The sequence below is a fragment of the Thamnophis sirtalis genome, unplaced genomic scaffold (assembly GCF_051295495.1).
Source record: "Thamnophis sirtalis isolate CommonGarterSnake01/CBP01778 unplaced genomic scaffold, rThaSir2_p1.2 scaffold_4, whole genome shotgun sequence".
Lineage (NCBI taxonomy): Eukaryota > Metazoa > Chordata > Lepidosauria > Squamata > Natricidae > Thamnophis > Thamnophis sirtalis.
In genome coordinates this window covers 65,593,790-65,610,810 of record NW_028261384.1, presented here as the reverse complement: position 1 = coordinate 65,610,810, position 17,021 = coordinate 65,593,790, and the positions used below count along the sequence as shown (strand labels likewise).

The 17,021-nt window shown below is 41.3% G+C and overlaps 1 protein-coding gene across 1 annotated transcript in view; it reads right to left on the bottom strand.

Annotated features, from left to right (window-relative positions):
* BBS9 (Bardet-Biedl syndrome 9) overlaps window positions 1-17,021 on the bottom strand; it is a 363,446-nt gene that overhangs the window by 172,082 nt on the left and 174,343 nt on the right. The window contains exon 19 of the mRNA XM_087713067.1: window positions 10,329-10,511. Within this exon, the coding sequence (XP_087569193.1) occupies window positions 10,329-10,511 (183 nt within the window). The remainder of the gene's footprint in view (window positions 1-10,328; window positions 10,512-17,021) is intronic.

The following is a 17,021-nucleotide window of genomic DNA, read 5'->3' as shown; positions in this document are numbered from 1 at the left end:
AAAAGATATTAGCAATATTTCCCATTTCAGAACCACAAGGTTTTCATGAGAATATAAGCACAATTTACAAACCTTTATTTAAAAATACTAATGGAATGTGAATAACTCCCTATTCACCCACAATATGCTATAGTCTCTTTCAATTACATTCATATTTGTGTGGTACAGTATAAAATACAATATGAAATTATTGTAATATCCTGGAGAGAATTCTTTTTTCTTCCAAAATGGTAAGATATTGCATATTATGTATGTCTGGTGGTTTGGAATTTGATATTCTATAATTCAAATATGTATGGATACATATATGTATAATGTATATGACATTGAACAGTCTGCTCCAAACTAAATGAACGTAAACATTTTTAAAGTATGGCTTCAACTTTTCTGAATCATTCCATGCATTTGAGAAATCTTGGTGTCACATTTGTGAATCTGCCATTCTTCGGGGGAAGAGGGGGGCATACTCCCTTTAGACCTTTCTACCCTTCTTTCCTATAAATCCTATACCATGTAATTAATCACTTTATAACTGCTAGTCTGTCGCCTAGAGGTTGGGCATTTTCTCACCTTTTGGGGAAGGGATAGGGAGGGCGAGCCATGTGGACGGCATTGCTCAGGAAACAAGCCTGAGAAAATCATCTTATCACTTTCCCAGTGTGTCCCTTACAAAAAACATCTTCACACCTGCGGATTGGCCAAATCCACATTGGATGGTTGGGAGGGGATTCTAAATTATTTTATTACTAATGTATTGCCTTAAGGACCCAGACTCTGCTTTGTTTTCGCCCAGTTATCACCTCTTTTTCAATAAAAAGATCCTTTTGAAATGCAAAGTTTCAAGAGTCCTTACTTCCTTGATTAAGGGGGAGCGTTAGACCCTAGTGTTAGAATGAGCAGCTGCTGATGCTTTTGAACTGAAAAATATTGATTGTTTCTTGATGGCCCTACAAGGCAGATTTGAAGACCCTTTGGCCGATCGCAAACCCGGGGATCATATCAGGGTAGTGAAGCAAGGTCACAGACCAGTAGCTGAGTACGCTGAGGAATTCCAAGACCTCGCATGCCAGGTGGATTGGCTAGAGGACATCTTGGTGAGCTGGTTCAAAGATGGGTGAATGATGACCTGTACACTGCCTGCCTGGCCTGAGGGACTGAAATAGATATGGCCAGAAACCAATAAGAATGTGGAGAAGATCAACCCCCACCCCCCAGGGAAAGATAGGCGTTTAAACCACAAAACCTACTAGCGCAAAGGCCATCAGCTTGCTTCAAGTGTGGGAAGAAGGGGCATCGCACCACTAATTTTTTTTTTTTTTTTTTTTTAGTAGTTTTATTAGAATTTGTAGGCCGCCCTTTTCCCTGAGGGGACTCAGGGCGGCTCACATAAAACTGGGAAGGGGGGGATACAAACAACAAGATAGAGACATATAATAAAATGGTAGGCAACATACATTCATCATTCGGGAGGGGTAACTATCCTTATCCCCAGGCCTGACGGGCGAGCCAGTTCTTCAAGGCTGTGCGGAAGGCTTGGACGGTGGAGAGGGTACGAATCTCCACAGGGAGCTCGTTCCAAAGGGCCGGGGCTACTGCTGAGAAGGCCCTCATCCTTGTGGTTGCCAGCCGACACTGGCTGGCCGATGGAATACGGAGGAGGCCTAGTCTATGGGATCTTATTGGTCGCAGGGATGTAATTGGCAGAAGGCGGTCTCTCAAATATCCAGATCCACTGCCATGTAGGGCTTTATGGGTGATTAGTAGCACCTTGAAGCGCATCCGGAGATCGACAGGCAGCCAGCGCAGCTCGCGGAGGATAGGTGTTATGCGGGTGAATCGAGGTGCACCCGCGATCACTCGCGCGGCTGCGTTCTGCACTAGCTGAAGTCGCCGGATGCTCTTCAAGGGCAGCCCCATGTAGAGCACATTGCAGTATTCCAGCCTGGAGATCACAAGGGCCCGAGTGACTGTTGTGAGAGCCTCCCGATTCAGGTAGGGTCGCAACTGGCGCACCAGGCGAACCTGGGCGAATGCCCCCCTGGTCACAGCCGTTAGGTGGTGGTCAAATGACAGCTGCGGATCCAGGAGGACTCCCAAGTTGCGAACCCTCTCTGAGGGGTATAAAATTTGACCCCCCAGCCTGAGTGATGGAATATTAGTCAGATCTTTGGGAGGAAAACACAACAGCCACTCGGTCTTTTCTGGGTTGAGCACAAGCTTGTTAACCCTCATCCAGTCCATAACGGCCTCAAGACCCCGGCTCATCACATCTACCGCTTCATTGAGTTGGCACGGGGCGGACAGATACAATTGAGTATCGTCCGCATATTGATGGTATCTAATCCCGTGCCTGCGGATGATCTCTCCCAGCGGTTTCATGTAGATGTTGAATAGTAGGGGGGATAAGACCGAACCCTGAGGCACCCCATAATTTAGGGGCCTAGGGGATGATCTCTGCCCCCCCACTAACACCGACTGCGACCTGTACGAGAGGTAGGAGGAGAACCACCGTAACACGGTGCCTCCCACTCCCACCTCCCGCAGTCGTCACAGAAGGATACCATGGTCGATGGTATCGAAAGCCGCTGAGAGGTCAAGGAGGACCAGGATGGAGGGATGTCCTTCATCTCTGGCTCTCCAGAGATCATCAATCAATGCGACCAAAGCGGTTTCTGTGCTGTAACCGGGTCTGAAGCCTGACTGGAAGGGGTCTAGGTAGTTTGCTTCCTCCAAGGACCGTTGGAGCTGGAAGGCCACCACCTTCTCAACAACCTTCCCCAAGAAGGGAAGGTTGGAGACAGGGCGATAGCTATTAAGGGCAGCTGGATCCAAGGATGGTTTCTTCAGGAGGGGTCTCACCACCGCCGCTTTCAGTGCGGCGGGGAAGTTCCCCTCCTGAAGGGAGGCGGTCACAACCGCCTGGATCCAGCCTCGTGTCACCTCCCTGCAGTTCGTGACCAGCCATGAGGGACACGGATCCAGAGCACAGGTGGAGGTACTTACAGCTCTCATGGCCTTGTCCACATCCCTGGGGGTAACATCCTGAAACTCAACCCAGAGCTGTTCTACTTGGTCCCCCTGTGTCTCGGCTGGAACTGCGGGGGTGGAGTCCAAGTCCGACCGAAACCGAGCAATTTTGTCCGCTAAGAATTGGGCATACTCTTCAGCTCTGCCCTGCAAGGGTTCCCCCGCCTCCCTTTTGTTCAATAGGGAGCGGGTTATCCTAAACAGGGCGGCTGGACGTGACTCAGCGGATGCAACCAGGGTGGCTATGTGAGATCTTTTTGCTGCCCTAAGTGCCCTGGTGTATTCCCTGGTGCAGGTGGTTACCATTGCTCGGTTCGATTCGGACTTATCGGACCTCCAACGGTGCTCTAGGCATCTCCTCCGGCGCTTCATCTCCCAGAGTTCCTCGGTGAACCAAGGGGGTCTCCGGGATCCGCTGCCTCGGAGGAGCCGCAGTGGCGCAATCCGGTCGAGGGCCTCCGACGCTGCCGAGTGCCACGCAGCAGCCAGAGTCTCCACCGGACTGTGGGCGAGAGTGTCAGGAATAACCCCAAGCTCTGTCTGGAACCTTAACGGCTCCATAAGGCGCCTGGGGCGGAACCACCTGGTCGGTTCCTCCTCCCTACAGTGGGGGTTTGGCCTCCGGAAGTCGAGCCTCAGTAGGCAGTGGTCTGACCACGACAGGGGTATGATGTCGCTCCCCCTCAGACCAAGATCACAAATCCACTGCTCCGAGAGAAATACAAGGTCAAGCATGTGTCCCGCTGAATGGGTTGGGCCTCGAATTACTTGGGTCAAGCCCATGGCTGTCATGGAGGCCATGAACTCCTGCGCCCCATCAGAGTTTTCACCGAGCGACGGCAAATTGAAGTCCCCCAGGACCATCAACCTAGGGAACTCAATTGCCAGCTCGGCTACCGACTCGAGGAGCGAGGGGAGGGCTGCTGCAACGCTGTTGGGAGGCAGGTACGTTAGCAGCAGACCCACTTGACCCTTGAGGTCCAACTTTAACAGCAAAGACTCACACCCGACAATCTCCGGAGCAGGGACCCTACGAGGAACTAACGACTCCCGGATAACGGCGGCCACACCCCCACCCCTTCCCTGGGCTCTTGGCTGATGCAGCACCTGAAATCCTTCTGGGCACAGCTCTACAAGGGGGACTCCTCCCTCTGGGCCCAGCCAGGTTTCAGTAATACATGCCAGGTCTGCCCTCTCGTCTAAAATTAAGTCCCGGACGAGAGGAGCTTTATGGACAACAGACCTGGCATTTAGCGACAACAGCCTGAGACCAGGGTCCTGACTACTCACGCCATCTGGTCTTGGAGTGGGACTCCTAGGGCCGGAAGGAGGGATCTCTGCAATGTAGCGAACCCTCCTTCCCCGGTAATGGCCTGCCCTAAAGTCCCCGCCGTATCTGCCCCTCCCTGTTACGACCGCAATACCCCGACCCTCTCCTGTGTCTCTGGTCCCCTCAACCACCCCCATAGCCCCCGCCACTCCCGGCAGGCCCTCCAAATCATACATACTCAAACACTCCCCCAAACAGTCCCCACGTAATAGTTAAAAACACAGAAAATACAACAATAATGGCGATAAAAGTGGGATCATTCATTCAGTTACATACATACCCCTAACATATCCCATACAAAGTAAGAAGAGAAGAGGTAGAGAAAAGGAAGAAAGAAGATAGATTGCGCAGTTGATTAGGGTGCGAGTCCAGGCAGAGCCAGGTGGCTCTCAGTAATCGAGATGGTTAGAATAGTTACAATAATTAGCATCCAGTTATGGTCCAGAGAAGGTATACAGGGGCCATAAATGTTACTCAAAAGATCCTACCAGGAAGCCTGAATGCCCATCTGGCGGGATGCCTACAAAATCGACCCCTCAAGGGAAGGAAACGGCACTGAGAAGCTGAGAAGCCGGAAATTTCCCCCTTCCTGAACTCCAGGAGAGGAAACTCCATCAAACACACACAGCCCTGAAACAACCCGAACCCATCTGAAAGTGATCCCGATGAAGACTTGCTGGTAAGTGAACTAATTCAACCACTCACCCTACCTTTAAGATTATTTATCCCTAGCAGAGGAGGAGGAGAAAGTATCGGCTTTGTTGGACTCAGGGTGTACCCAATGCTTAATTAGTCTAACCTTGGTAGGAAGGCTGGGGATCCACCTGAGGAAACTAAAAATCCCCATCGCACTCTGTCAATTTGATGGGTCCTTAGCGGGAGGGGGGACAACAACTTTTGCCACCAAAACCTTGCAAATAAACTTAGGATGCCATAATGACACTTTAACTTTCATAGTAGCCCCGAGAATGGAATGGCCACTGGTCCTGGGTCTCACGTGGCTGAAGTAATTGAACCCGAAATAAATTGGAAATAGGGATCCATAAACTTCCAAAAATAATGACTTTCTCAGTAACTTCAAAGGCAGGAAAAGAAAAAGAGGAGGATAATGAAACAGCAATGCTTGGCCGAGGGAGTGGAGACTCCAGATATCGCAAAAGAATATTGAGAATTAGCTGAGGTTTTCAGCAAAGAACGCACAGACAAGCTACCCACTACCACCACGCCACAGATTGTGATATTGAGATCTTGCCAGGGGCTAAGCTACCAAAGCCAAAAATGTACTGTATGTCTCCTAGAGAACTCAAAGAACTAAGGAAATTCATCAATAAAAACCTACAAAGGCTCCATGAGACATCTCTTTGCATCTCTGCATCTATTTTAGGAACCTAAACATTATCAGTATAGAAAACATGTACCGCCTCTCTTTAATGAAGGACGTGCTAGCTCACCTGTCCATAGGAAATATCTTCCCTAAACTGAACTTACATGAGGTGTACTACTGCATCAAAATAAGGGAAGGGAATTAGTGGAAACCACTTTCAACACCCTATTAGGATGTTTTCAATTTAAAGTACTGCCATTTGAACTACAAGGGGGGCTAGCAGTTTTCATGGAATTGATAAATAAAGTATTACATGAACATTTGTACAAAGGGGTACTTGTTTACCTGGATGACTTTCTAACGTACACAGAAACAAAAGTTGAGCATGTAAAACTGGATCGAATGGTGCTAAACAAATTCCACTCCGCGAAACTGTATGCAAAATTCTCCAAATGTGAATATCACCATGAAGAAATTGACTATCTAGGTTACTGCATTTTTCATGAGGGCATAGAAATGGACCCACAAAAAAAGCAGCTGTCAGTGACTGGGAAATGCCCCGCACCCACAAACAGCTGCAAAGTTTTTTAGGCTTTGCAATTTCTATCGACAATTCATCCCAACTTTGCCTTCCCCATCACTAGCTTGATGAAAACAAAAGGAGAAACAAAATAAAAACCACATCAGCCATTAAATTGGACTATGGAATGCCAAGTGGCATTCGAAAAACTCAAAAACTGTTTTCAGCAGAGCCAGTACTAAAAGACCTGACCCAGACCAACCGTTTGTCATACAAGCGGATTTCAATTACGTGGCCATGGGGGCAGCACTACTCCAGAAAAATGAACAAAATCAATTTAAAACCTTGTGTCTATACTGCCAAAAAACTAACAGAAATTGAAGAAAGATGGGCAATTTGGGAAAAAGAAGCCTATGCAGTTTGTTGCACTCTCCTCACCTGGTGCCACTTCCTTGAAGGAAATAAAATCCCCTTTGAAGTCTGGACTGACCATAAAAACCTGGAAGCCTTAAAAACCCCTTGGAAACTCTCCCCCAAACAAGTACAATGTGCGCAGTACTTCAAGTGTTTCGACTTCAAACCGAAATATCTCCCAAGGGGAAACTTTTCTTTTGGCAGATGTGCTCTCTAGAAAGCCACAATACAATAGGGTGAAATCAGAAATAATAACTTTCTTCTAAGATATAAAATGGAAGAAGAGACTGTAAAAAAGACCATTATAATCTGGACCAGAAATTTTGGACATAATATAAAATTAGAAGATTGGGACAAATTGTGGGAAAGAAACTATAAGCCCCATAGGCGGTAGCCTACAAGGAGAATTTATATAAAATGTTCTACCAATGGCACTTACCATCAGCAAGATTGGCCAAGATGTATCCAAACTTATCTGCGGAATGTTGGAGATATGGACATAATTCTGGAACGTTTTATCATATATGGTGGACATGTTCCCATGCCAGAAAATATTGGCTTAAAATTAAGGATTGGCTGAAGGAATCATGGAACAGAGGATAGTATTGAAACCAGATGTTTATTAGGTATATTAGACCCAGAGATGGATAAGAAATATCAATATATAACATTGCACATGCTAATCACTGCAAGGATTGCAGCGATTAGCATGTGCTACTGGGCATATTAAGGGGAAACGTGCTACTGGGCATATTAAGGGGAAACGTGTAAAAAATTTCAATACATAATACAGCATATATTAATCGCAGCTAGAATCGTCTTAGAATCGGAAACAGAACAACACCCTCTCAGATCAAATGATAATAAGAAAGAAACTTGAATGTGCAGAGATGGATAGGTTAACCATGGAGTTAAAGGATAGAGAAGAATCAGAATATTATAAAATCTGGAATATATGGTACATTTGGTTGGAAGATAGACATAAAGTTATTGTATAAGGAATATGTAAGATGTATATCAAAAAGAGAAAAATGTATAGATTTGTAAATATTGTTATAATTTAAATAAATATATAATACATAGTATATTAATCTATATAAATAGTAAATATGTTAATATAAGTGACATCGATACGGAAGCATTGTAATGAGTGGAACTATGTGTTGTTTTTTAATTTAGTATAGTTTTTATTGTCATTGTACAAAATAAACACAACAAAATTGGTTATTGGTAAGGATGTTAAAATATGTTTAATAAAATTATTTTAAAAAGAAAATAAAATTTTTGACTATAGTTTGTATGTTTGTGGGTGTAGATGTATATAGGTTATCTGCATGTGCATGCCCGTACACACGCATACACACACGCAGCCATAAATAGCTTTCGTTATTTATTCACTAAAAAGTCCTCTCATTTCCACAGCTTCAAGTCTAGTCATGATAGCAATATAAGTCCATCAACCAATAAGTGTCTTACATGTCTCTTCCATGTTTGTCTTATGTAACTCTCAAAGTTGAACTATTATCAATGTATTACTTCCATTATATACTGCTATGATTGTATTCAGCAACTACTCTTCACTCCATATTCACAGAAAATATTCCTTAATTGGATGTTAACAATATAAAGTGTTTTCTCTAAATTAAAAATGTACAAAAAACTTTCTTATATTTGTGCATTTTTCACTCTGCTCTTCCTAAATTTTGTTCGTTCTTATATTTTACACACACACACACACACACACACACACACACACACACACACACACGTGTTCCATTTTCTTTTTATTGGGTTCAAAGATTTATGTACTATAGAGCATTTGTTTCAAGTCTACTGTTCCACATCTCTCTCTCATTTGTATTCCCAATGACCAACCCAGCCATCCCATATCACTGACTTTCTTGGTGGTAACCCCAGCTCTTTGGAACAGTCTTCCACCTGAGATCTGAGGGAGCTTTCCAAAAGGCCATGAAGAACTGGTTCTTGTCCCAAGCATTAGGCTAGGAAGGGAGCTGAGTTTTGAGAATGTTGGTCTGGGGGAAGGTACTTTCATTTTTAACTACATATCAATGATATTTTGAGCAATCCAGAATCATTATATAATATAGATGCCTACATAAGTCTTGTAAATAAATAAACTCCCATACAAATTTCTAAAATATTCCTTCAATTACTTCCCAAATAATTATACCTTTTGAATTCTGAAGGAATGAAAATAATCTCCTACAGCAAATTTTACTTAACAAGCTGTTGGTAGTCCTCGTACTAAATGACACTAAACCACAACTGAGAATGGCAACTTGTTTGTATGTGATGTGCTTGCTAAGTGGAAAATCACATGACTGCAACTGAACTTACGATTTAACTTCAGCTTTCCTTTTCTCCACTCCCAGCCCATGGACCAGATGTGCCATGTGCTAGCCATGCCAATTCCTAGTTCAGTATCCTGATAAGTCACATGATGCTGCCCTAATGATGTGAGTTTGACACCGCTGCCCTAGTTTGGCATACTCATTCTAATACTGGGATAATTAGCAAGAAGATAATTAATGTTTGTATTTACATTCATTGGAGGGGAAAAAAGACTACACAATCGGAAATACTTATTGAATACTTATTGCTGTTTGCCTACTGCATTCACAGTTCCAGGCCCCAAGTAACTCAGGAAGCAAACAAAAGTCGAAGTGTGAAAATGATTAAAGTTTTGTCAGCTCCAGGCAGCAGTTGCAAACTACTAATTAAGGCCAAAGAGCTTAGCTTAACTTGTGGTCACTGCCTTTTGGGGAAGTGCTGAACTGTGAAGAAAAGCGGTGAGGAAAAGTTTCATGTTTTAAGCAATCTCTTTAGGGGGGGTAGGAACAGTGAGACACAAGACAACAAATGCTCTGAATATAATGGCAAAGATGTCACAGACACAGATGCTGTAAAAGTTGTAAATTCATACCTTAATCACAGTGTTATTTTTTCATCATGGCTGTGACTTTAACTAAAGTTTATCTATATAGCAACAGTCAATGACCATGAAGGAAATGGCAGCTGAGGTGGTAGGTGATAGAAAGCGGCTGACATGAGTTAAAAAAAAAAAGCTTGGATAGGGAATTGGTTAGAAGACCCCAATTAATGTACAGAATTATTATCTGTAGAGTGTTTCTGTCTTTCCTAATCTGGATGCTGCACCTAGACAGTTTTGTAGTGATGTGAGAAAAGTGGATAAACCAATTAATAATATTTTTATAGGCTAAGAGAAACTCTCTATAATCCTGAAAGTACTATGAAGATAATATAATTGAAAGATCTTGTCTACATGTTTCCCTAGTTCTTTAAGCTTCTTCATCTCTGTAACTTTGGCTTTTCAAAATAGACTTGTTCCCTGAAAAACAAGAGCTTATCCCACTAAGCATTGGCCCACAATTTATGTCCACAAGGCAGACATAAAACTTGGACATTGCAAATAAATTAAAGCTTTACATATAAATGAAAGTTAATACAATGGAGGGAACAGTGTGTTCTGGATTTGTTTTTGTTGCTCTTTAATAATGCACTCCAAATGTGTTAGCTGAAGCAGCTCACTGCCCTTCAGTAAAAAGAAAAGGCACTCTGATTTAAGTAGAACATTAATTCAAAATTCCATGCAGGAAGAAAATTAAATTAAAAACCATCCCTTATGAATGTAATATTTTTGTGGTTTAAAAATTAAATTAGCACAATCTTACCAATTCTTGAGTATTCTGTGTTAATGGCAGAAATGTAGCTTCCAGAATAGCAACTTGGTCAACACTCAGTTTTTGCCATAGACTAATCAGCAGGATTAGCAGCTGGGTGGCACTTTTTAATTTTCTGAATGCCTGGAACATAATGGCTTGGTTTTCTTCAGCTGCATCTGCTAGAGCTATTACCTACAAAAATTATAAACTTCTGTTAGGTAGCATTTGGCTAACACTTAGTTTTTTTCAGAACCCTATGAACTTTTATTTTTAAAAACATAAACCTTCTCTTTGTCATCTTAAAATCCATATTGGAATTAATTAACATGTCATTACACAAATAGAATAGAATCTGTACTGTTTCTCTATATTCTATATTATTCAAGCTGGTTATCAGTACAAAATATAATAGAATAGCCCTTGATAAAGTATAAGCATCAATTTAAATGCCATTTATTATTTCTATATAAAGCCTGTTACCATTTTTTAAAAAAACTTCACAAACATATATTAATTTATGCAAATCAACACATTACATGATTGATAAGCATATGTTTATGGTACAAAAATAACTACTTGTGCACCATATTCTGAAAGGAAATTGAAGCTGTACTGAGTGGCAATGCTACATTTTTAAAACATAAATTCACATAATACTTTTAATATTCAAATATCAGTGGAAAACATAATTAGAAATATTCTAAATAAATGAGTGAAAAAATCAGTGATCCTTTTTTTTATAAACACATTATTTATATTAAATCTAGAAATGGGATTCCCCAAGCAGTTCAAAAACTAACTAGCTCAATTTTACAGATCAGGAGTATAAAATAATTCTTACATGGGTTCTGTCAGCAGTGAATTTAGGGATTCTTCATGAATCAGATGTTACAGAAAATAGCATGAAAGTCTTTGCTTATATTTTATAAAACTATTGACAAAATAATTGCATGTGAAAGCTAATGAAAATTTGCGCAGTAAAGTTAATATTATATTGATTCAATTTTTCTTTTTAAAAATTGCAACAGGGAAAATACAAAAGTAGATTGATTTGCATTAAAAGCAGAATTCATAGAATCATAGGGCTGGAAATGATTTTGGAGGTCATTTAGTACTGGAAGCCTCTTCTTATCCTGGACAAATAGATATCCAACTTTTTATTGAAACCCTCCAGAAATGGAGCTTGCATGACTTCAACTTAATAGTGTGTGCAGGCAGATGCTGCAAATAGATGCAAATGCAGGTAGACATGTGATTTGGCTTATATATGGGCAAAAATGCAAAGCCAGGCACTGCAGAATATAAGATCCACTTGCCACCCAGAAATTCACTGGGAGAGAAAGTGGAGGGAACAGGAGCAACTTACAACCTGTTCAGCTAATTCACACTGGTTTGGGCAAACCGGTACGGGAAATTTGACCTGGTTCACCGAACCAGTAATGGCCCCCCTGCCCCTCACCTAGTGCAAGAAGCCTCACAGCTGCCACCTCTTTACCAGCCAGAACCGAGCTACCTTCTTGCACTGAAAACTACTGACCTCCGCTTCTCAAATGTGCCAAAAAAGAGCTTCAGTCCTGCTGTCGCCACCCTGTTCTTTGCGCCGGCCACACATGCCCACCCCATGTCTGCTGCACTGGAAGAACAGGATGGTGACAATGATGGAAACTGAAGCTCTTTTTTGGTGTGTTTGAAAAGCAGAGGTCGGTACTTTTCGGTACAAGAAATCTGCAGCTGATGCTGCCAGCTTGGTTTGATCTGGCAAAGAGGTGGGGGCTGGGAGGCTTCTTGCATTGAAAACTACAGGCCGAAAAAGAGGCCTGAAGTCCTGTCGCTCCCATCGCCTCCTGTTCCTCACGCCAGCCACACATGCACACCCCATTGCCTGCTGGTGCGTGTGAGCAGCTGCACCCCATTGGCAGACCCGGCCAGGAGAACACCCTGCTGCGCCAGAGGGATGGCATTGTGGCAGAGTTCCTTGGAAGGCAGCCAGACTGCAGTATCCCTTTAAAGTACTTCTACATGAGGGGAGAGGGGAGACCATAAAAGGACAGGCTGCAGGAGCTGCCTTTTCTGCGAGCATGGCTTGGTGGGAGTCATGTGACTGAGTGGGCATGGCCATCTCGACATCACTCATGTTGAGTTGGCCATGCCCACTAAATCACATGACCCCAAAGCTACGCCCACAGAATCCCACTCCTGTTCTCCATTGATTTTGCTTATCACAAATGATAATCATGTCACTGCAGAATGCTTGATAGTTAAAAGTTCAAGGACTGATCATAAATCCCCCTTGTCAAGTGCTTTCATAACTTATAACAAATGAAAAATAAATGACTATAATTGAGGACGACCTTTATTCTGCTACTGGTTCAATCCAAAACTGCATTAGTTCTTTTGGCAATTATAGCGCATTGCTGGACAACATTTTATTGGAGAAATCCAGTTCAAACCTATCAAGATTTTGGGGAATCTTAAGTTGTCTTCTTAAATATTAACAACCTGCTTTTCCTCTGCTTTGGGCCTGCCAAATTTTCTGAACATCATTTTTACCTCCCCCCCCCCCAAAAAAAAAATCCTTATGAAGATGGTAAACTTCATAAGGAATTTAGGGCGAGATAGAGTTCTGAAAACCCTATTTTATATTTTCCTCCGTGTGGACATAGACCCATTAAATATCATGTATTGGATATGGTTCATCTGATAGTGGCACCACCATCAAATATTGTTACAATTTATTAAGAAAAAGGTTATGGTCTAATATTAATGGATATAAATATAACTGTCAGGCTCTGTCCAAGGACAACATAGATCAAAAGTTAAGTATTTTATCTGCTTATATCGAATAGACAAAATCTTGCCAGGCGAAAACTTATACTACACTCATCTTTACAGATATTTCTTGGGTGATTATAAGTAGTGACTATCTTAAATCTTAAGCCACTTCATTGTAATGCAATACACTATCACATTACCACCCCCTTCATTGATACAATCCATCATAATAAGCTTGAGAAGCAGGAGAAAGAGCCACAATCTAGACAATGATCTAATAAACAAAATGTCAACGTCCCAACTGACAAACCCAGGCAAGCAAGCACTGTCGCGATGATCCAATCTCATTATGCAAAACTTTATTGAGTACATCTTCGGCACATATTGAAAACAAATTCTACTTAATTCCCACGATTTTCACATAGTTAAATAATAGCTCCTTCCCTTCTTTCTATTAGTGCAGGTCATGTTGTCCAGTTAGGTGTCTGGGTGTTGTTACAGAAACCTGTCCAAGTCTTCGTCAACCATCTGGTTAGATGACCTTGCTTCCCATGGGACAATTTTCTTGTTGTCTCCTGAAATCTAATCTTCCTTCCCCCCCTGGTTCTGTGGCAAGCTAAGAAGTGAAAATGGCTGAAACAGCATTATCTCGCTTTGACTTTCAGTTGGACACCTCCCTCCCTCCTAGCATGTGAAAGGTACCTGAAAAATAGTAAACACATATTAATTACATCAGGGCTTCCCAACCCCACTAGGAAGGGGCCCTGGGCTTTTGGGAATACTTTTCATGGAATTTCCTTACGACCTGGTCCACCTTCATATTCTGGGCTTTAACCCACTGTGCTTCTGACATTGGGTAACCCTTCCATTGTACTAAGTACTGGAGTTTTCCCATTTAGTCTGGAATCCAATATTCGTTTAATTTCATAATGCTTTTCAACCCACCCATCCCATTATTATGGGACCTGTAACCTTTTTTGCCACTGGTCTTAGCCTGGATCCCACCAGCAGCTTAAGCAAACTATAATGGAACACTGGGTGCACTTTTCCCAATGTAGGGGGTAACCTGAGTTCCACTGTGACTGGGTTTATGACCAGGGTTTATGAAATAAGGAAAGGCCCTGTGTATTTCAGCCCTTGCTTTTTACAAGGTAGCCTTAATTTTAGGTACTTTATAGACAGATACATTTTGTCCCTTCTATGAAATTTCTCCTGGGGTGATCACTTGTCTGCCTGGATTTTCTGACTCTCAGTTGCTTTAGCTAATGCTTTCTTCACGTTTTCTTGGGCACTTTGGAGGGAACCTACCCATTCAGTCAAACTTACTGACTACAGGGGTTCCCTAAGGTATTCTGGCATGGGTACAAATTCTACCCCCATTGCTACCTTAAAAGGAATAAACACCATACTACTATGTATGAAGTGGTGGGATTCAAAAAAAATTTTTACTACTGGTTCTGTGGGCATGGATAGGTGGCCATGTGACTGGTGGGCATGGCCAACTCAACATCATTTATTTGCCCTTATTACTGTTTTAAGTATAAAACAGTTTGGACTCGATTGTGGTTGTAAGTTGAGGACTAACTGTTCATGTGAGACAGCAACTTTCCAAAAAACGGTGGGCATGATCCTAGTTCCCCCTATAAGGATTTCAAGGAAACCAGATTCCATACAACGCTGAACCCTTAAGGCAAACCAAATACAAGTGGTCCTCGCTTAATGGCTGGTTGCTTAGCAAATGTTCTTTTTTTATATAAATACTTTATGGATAACAATTACAAAGCAAAGGCAAAGAAAAATCAATAGCAAATCTTAACATACTTAACAAGCTAAGAACTATAACAATAATATATTTACAGTAATTATAATAATACAACCAAAGGAGAAAAAGAAAAGGATCTTTAACTAAATTTCTACTTACATTAGCCTATTTACAATTTTTCCATACTATATCCATAATTCTATAGCATCTTTATTTTCCATGCTAACAGTTATTGACATTTGTCAACTTCCCTCTTATATCTCTTGTTTCTATCTATAAAATTTATTCCATGTCCTATAATATTTAAATCTTCTTTATCTTTAATTTTTAAGGTTAATCTATCCATTTCAGCACAATCCCAAATTTTCCTAATTATGTTCGGTGTTTGCATTTTCCCATTATTTAGCATATATGATTCTTGCTGCCATCAATATATGTAACACTAACTATATGATTGCTTTGTTATAACTTTCCAACAGTATACCTAAAAGGCATGTTTCTGGTTTGAACTCAATATGTTGCAGTTATAATTTCTAACCAATTATGAATTTTCTCCCAGTAATTCATTGCTTTCTTACACGTCCACCACATGTGTGTTCCTGAAATCTGATTACATTTCCAGCATTTGGCGAAGTTCTTATACATTTTAAGCTGGTCTTGAAGGTGGCAAATGCCACCTATAAAAACATTTGTAGAGAGGTTTTTTTTTTGTTTAAATTTTTTATTTCCATTTTCATAACACACACTCACATGTATACTATGGATAGCCCATATCATATAGTATTAAATAATAATTACATCAGTTCCTCTTGTCAACAATGCCCCCCGCAAAATACAAATCCATTATAGCTCTTCTGCTCTCCATACACCTCTTTCTTCTACCACCCTCCAACTTTCTATCTTCCCTCCATCCTCCTTTTCTACCATATTTCTCCTCCCTTTCTACTGCTCCTCTCTCTACAATCCACTCCTCCTTATCCTTCTCATCTTCCCCCCTTACCCTCTCTCCTATCCTTCTCTACCCATCTTTCTTCTTTCCCACTCCTCTTCTCCTTGGTGTATTTCCGCTACATGTCAATATGCTTAGCCTATCCTATTTTTAAAGAAAAAGTAGTAATAATAATAGTAATGAGAATATAAAATAAAGAAAAAAAGCAGTATACATGTGGAGTCAAATTACATTGAGATCTAACACATCTCATCTAACCTGATATATATCCCTCCCCCCACCCTACCCCCCAACCCCCCCACCCTACCCCCCCGACTTCCCAGAACCCGTACACGGTATAGATTTTTAACAAACACAGTCTAAGATATATTGGGGGGAAAAAGAATAAGAAATTAATAACATCTTTACATTGAACTTAGCTCCTCCTTGCTAAACTAACTTTAAACAATTTAAATCATTCCTGATCTTAAGCATAGGCTATCTGGAATTTCTTAATCCCGTATTTATTTTGTATATAATCAATCCATTTTTTCCAGTCTCGTTTATATCTCTCATTTGAGTGGTCTTTAAGATATGCCGATATTTTAGCCATCTCGGCTAAATTTGTGACTTTCAATGAAAATTCTTGAATTGTAGGCAAGTCTTCCTTCTTCCAGTATTGCACCACCAACAGTCTTGCTGCCGTTATTAAGTGCAGAATCAAGTTAATCTCTACCACTGTACAGTCAGTAATTATACCTAACAAAAAAAACTGAGGAGTAAACTTTATCCTTTTTTAAAGAATATTTTGCATAATCCACCATATTTTTATCCAAAATGCCTTAACCTTTTGGCAAGTCCACCATATATGGAAATATGTAGCATCGAGAGAACCACATCTCCAACATTTGGGTTGTAAATTCGAGTACATAGAAGTCAACTTTTTAGGATCTAAATGCCATCTATAGAACGTCTTGTAAAAATTTTCTCTCAGGTTTTGGGCTTGTGCAAATTTCACATTTCTTACCCAAATTCTTTCCCATGTATCCAGCATTATTGGTTCTTCAATATTTTGAGCCCACTTTATCATACAATCTTTAACTAATTCTGTTTCGGAATCCATCTGTACTAATACATTGTATATCCTCTTTATATGCATTAAACTTTGATCTCTTATTTGTTTAAATAGATTATCCTCGACTTGCATGAAACCAATTTTTTGATCTATTTCCCACCTGGC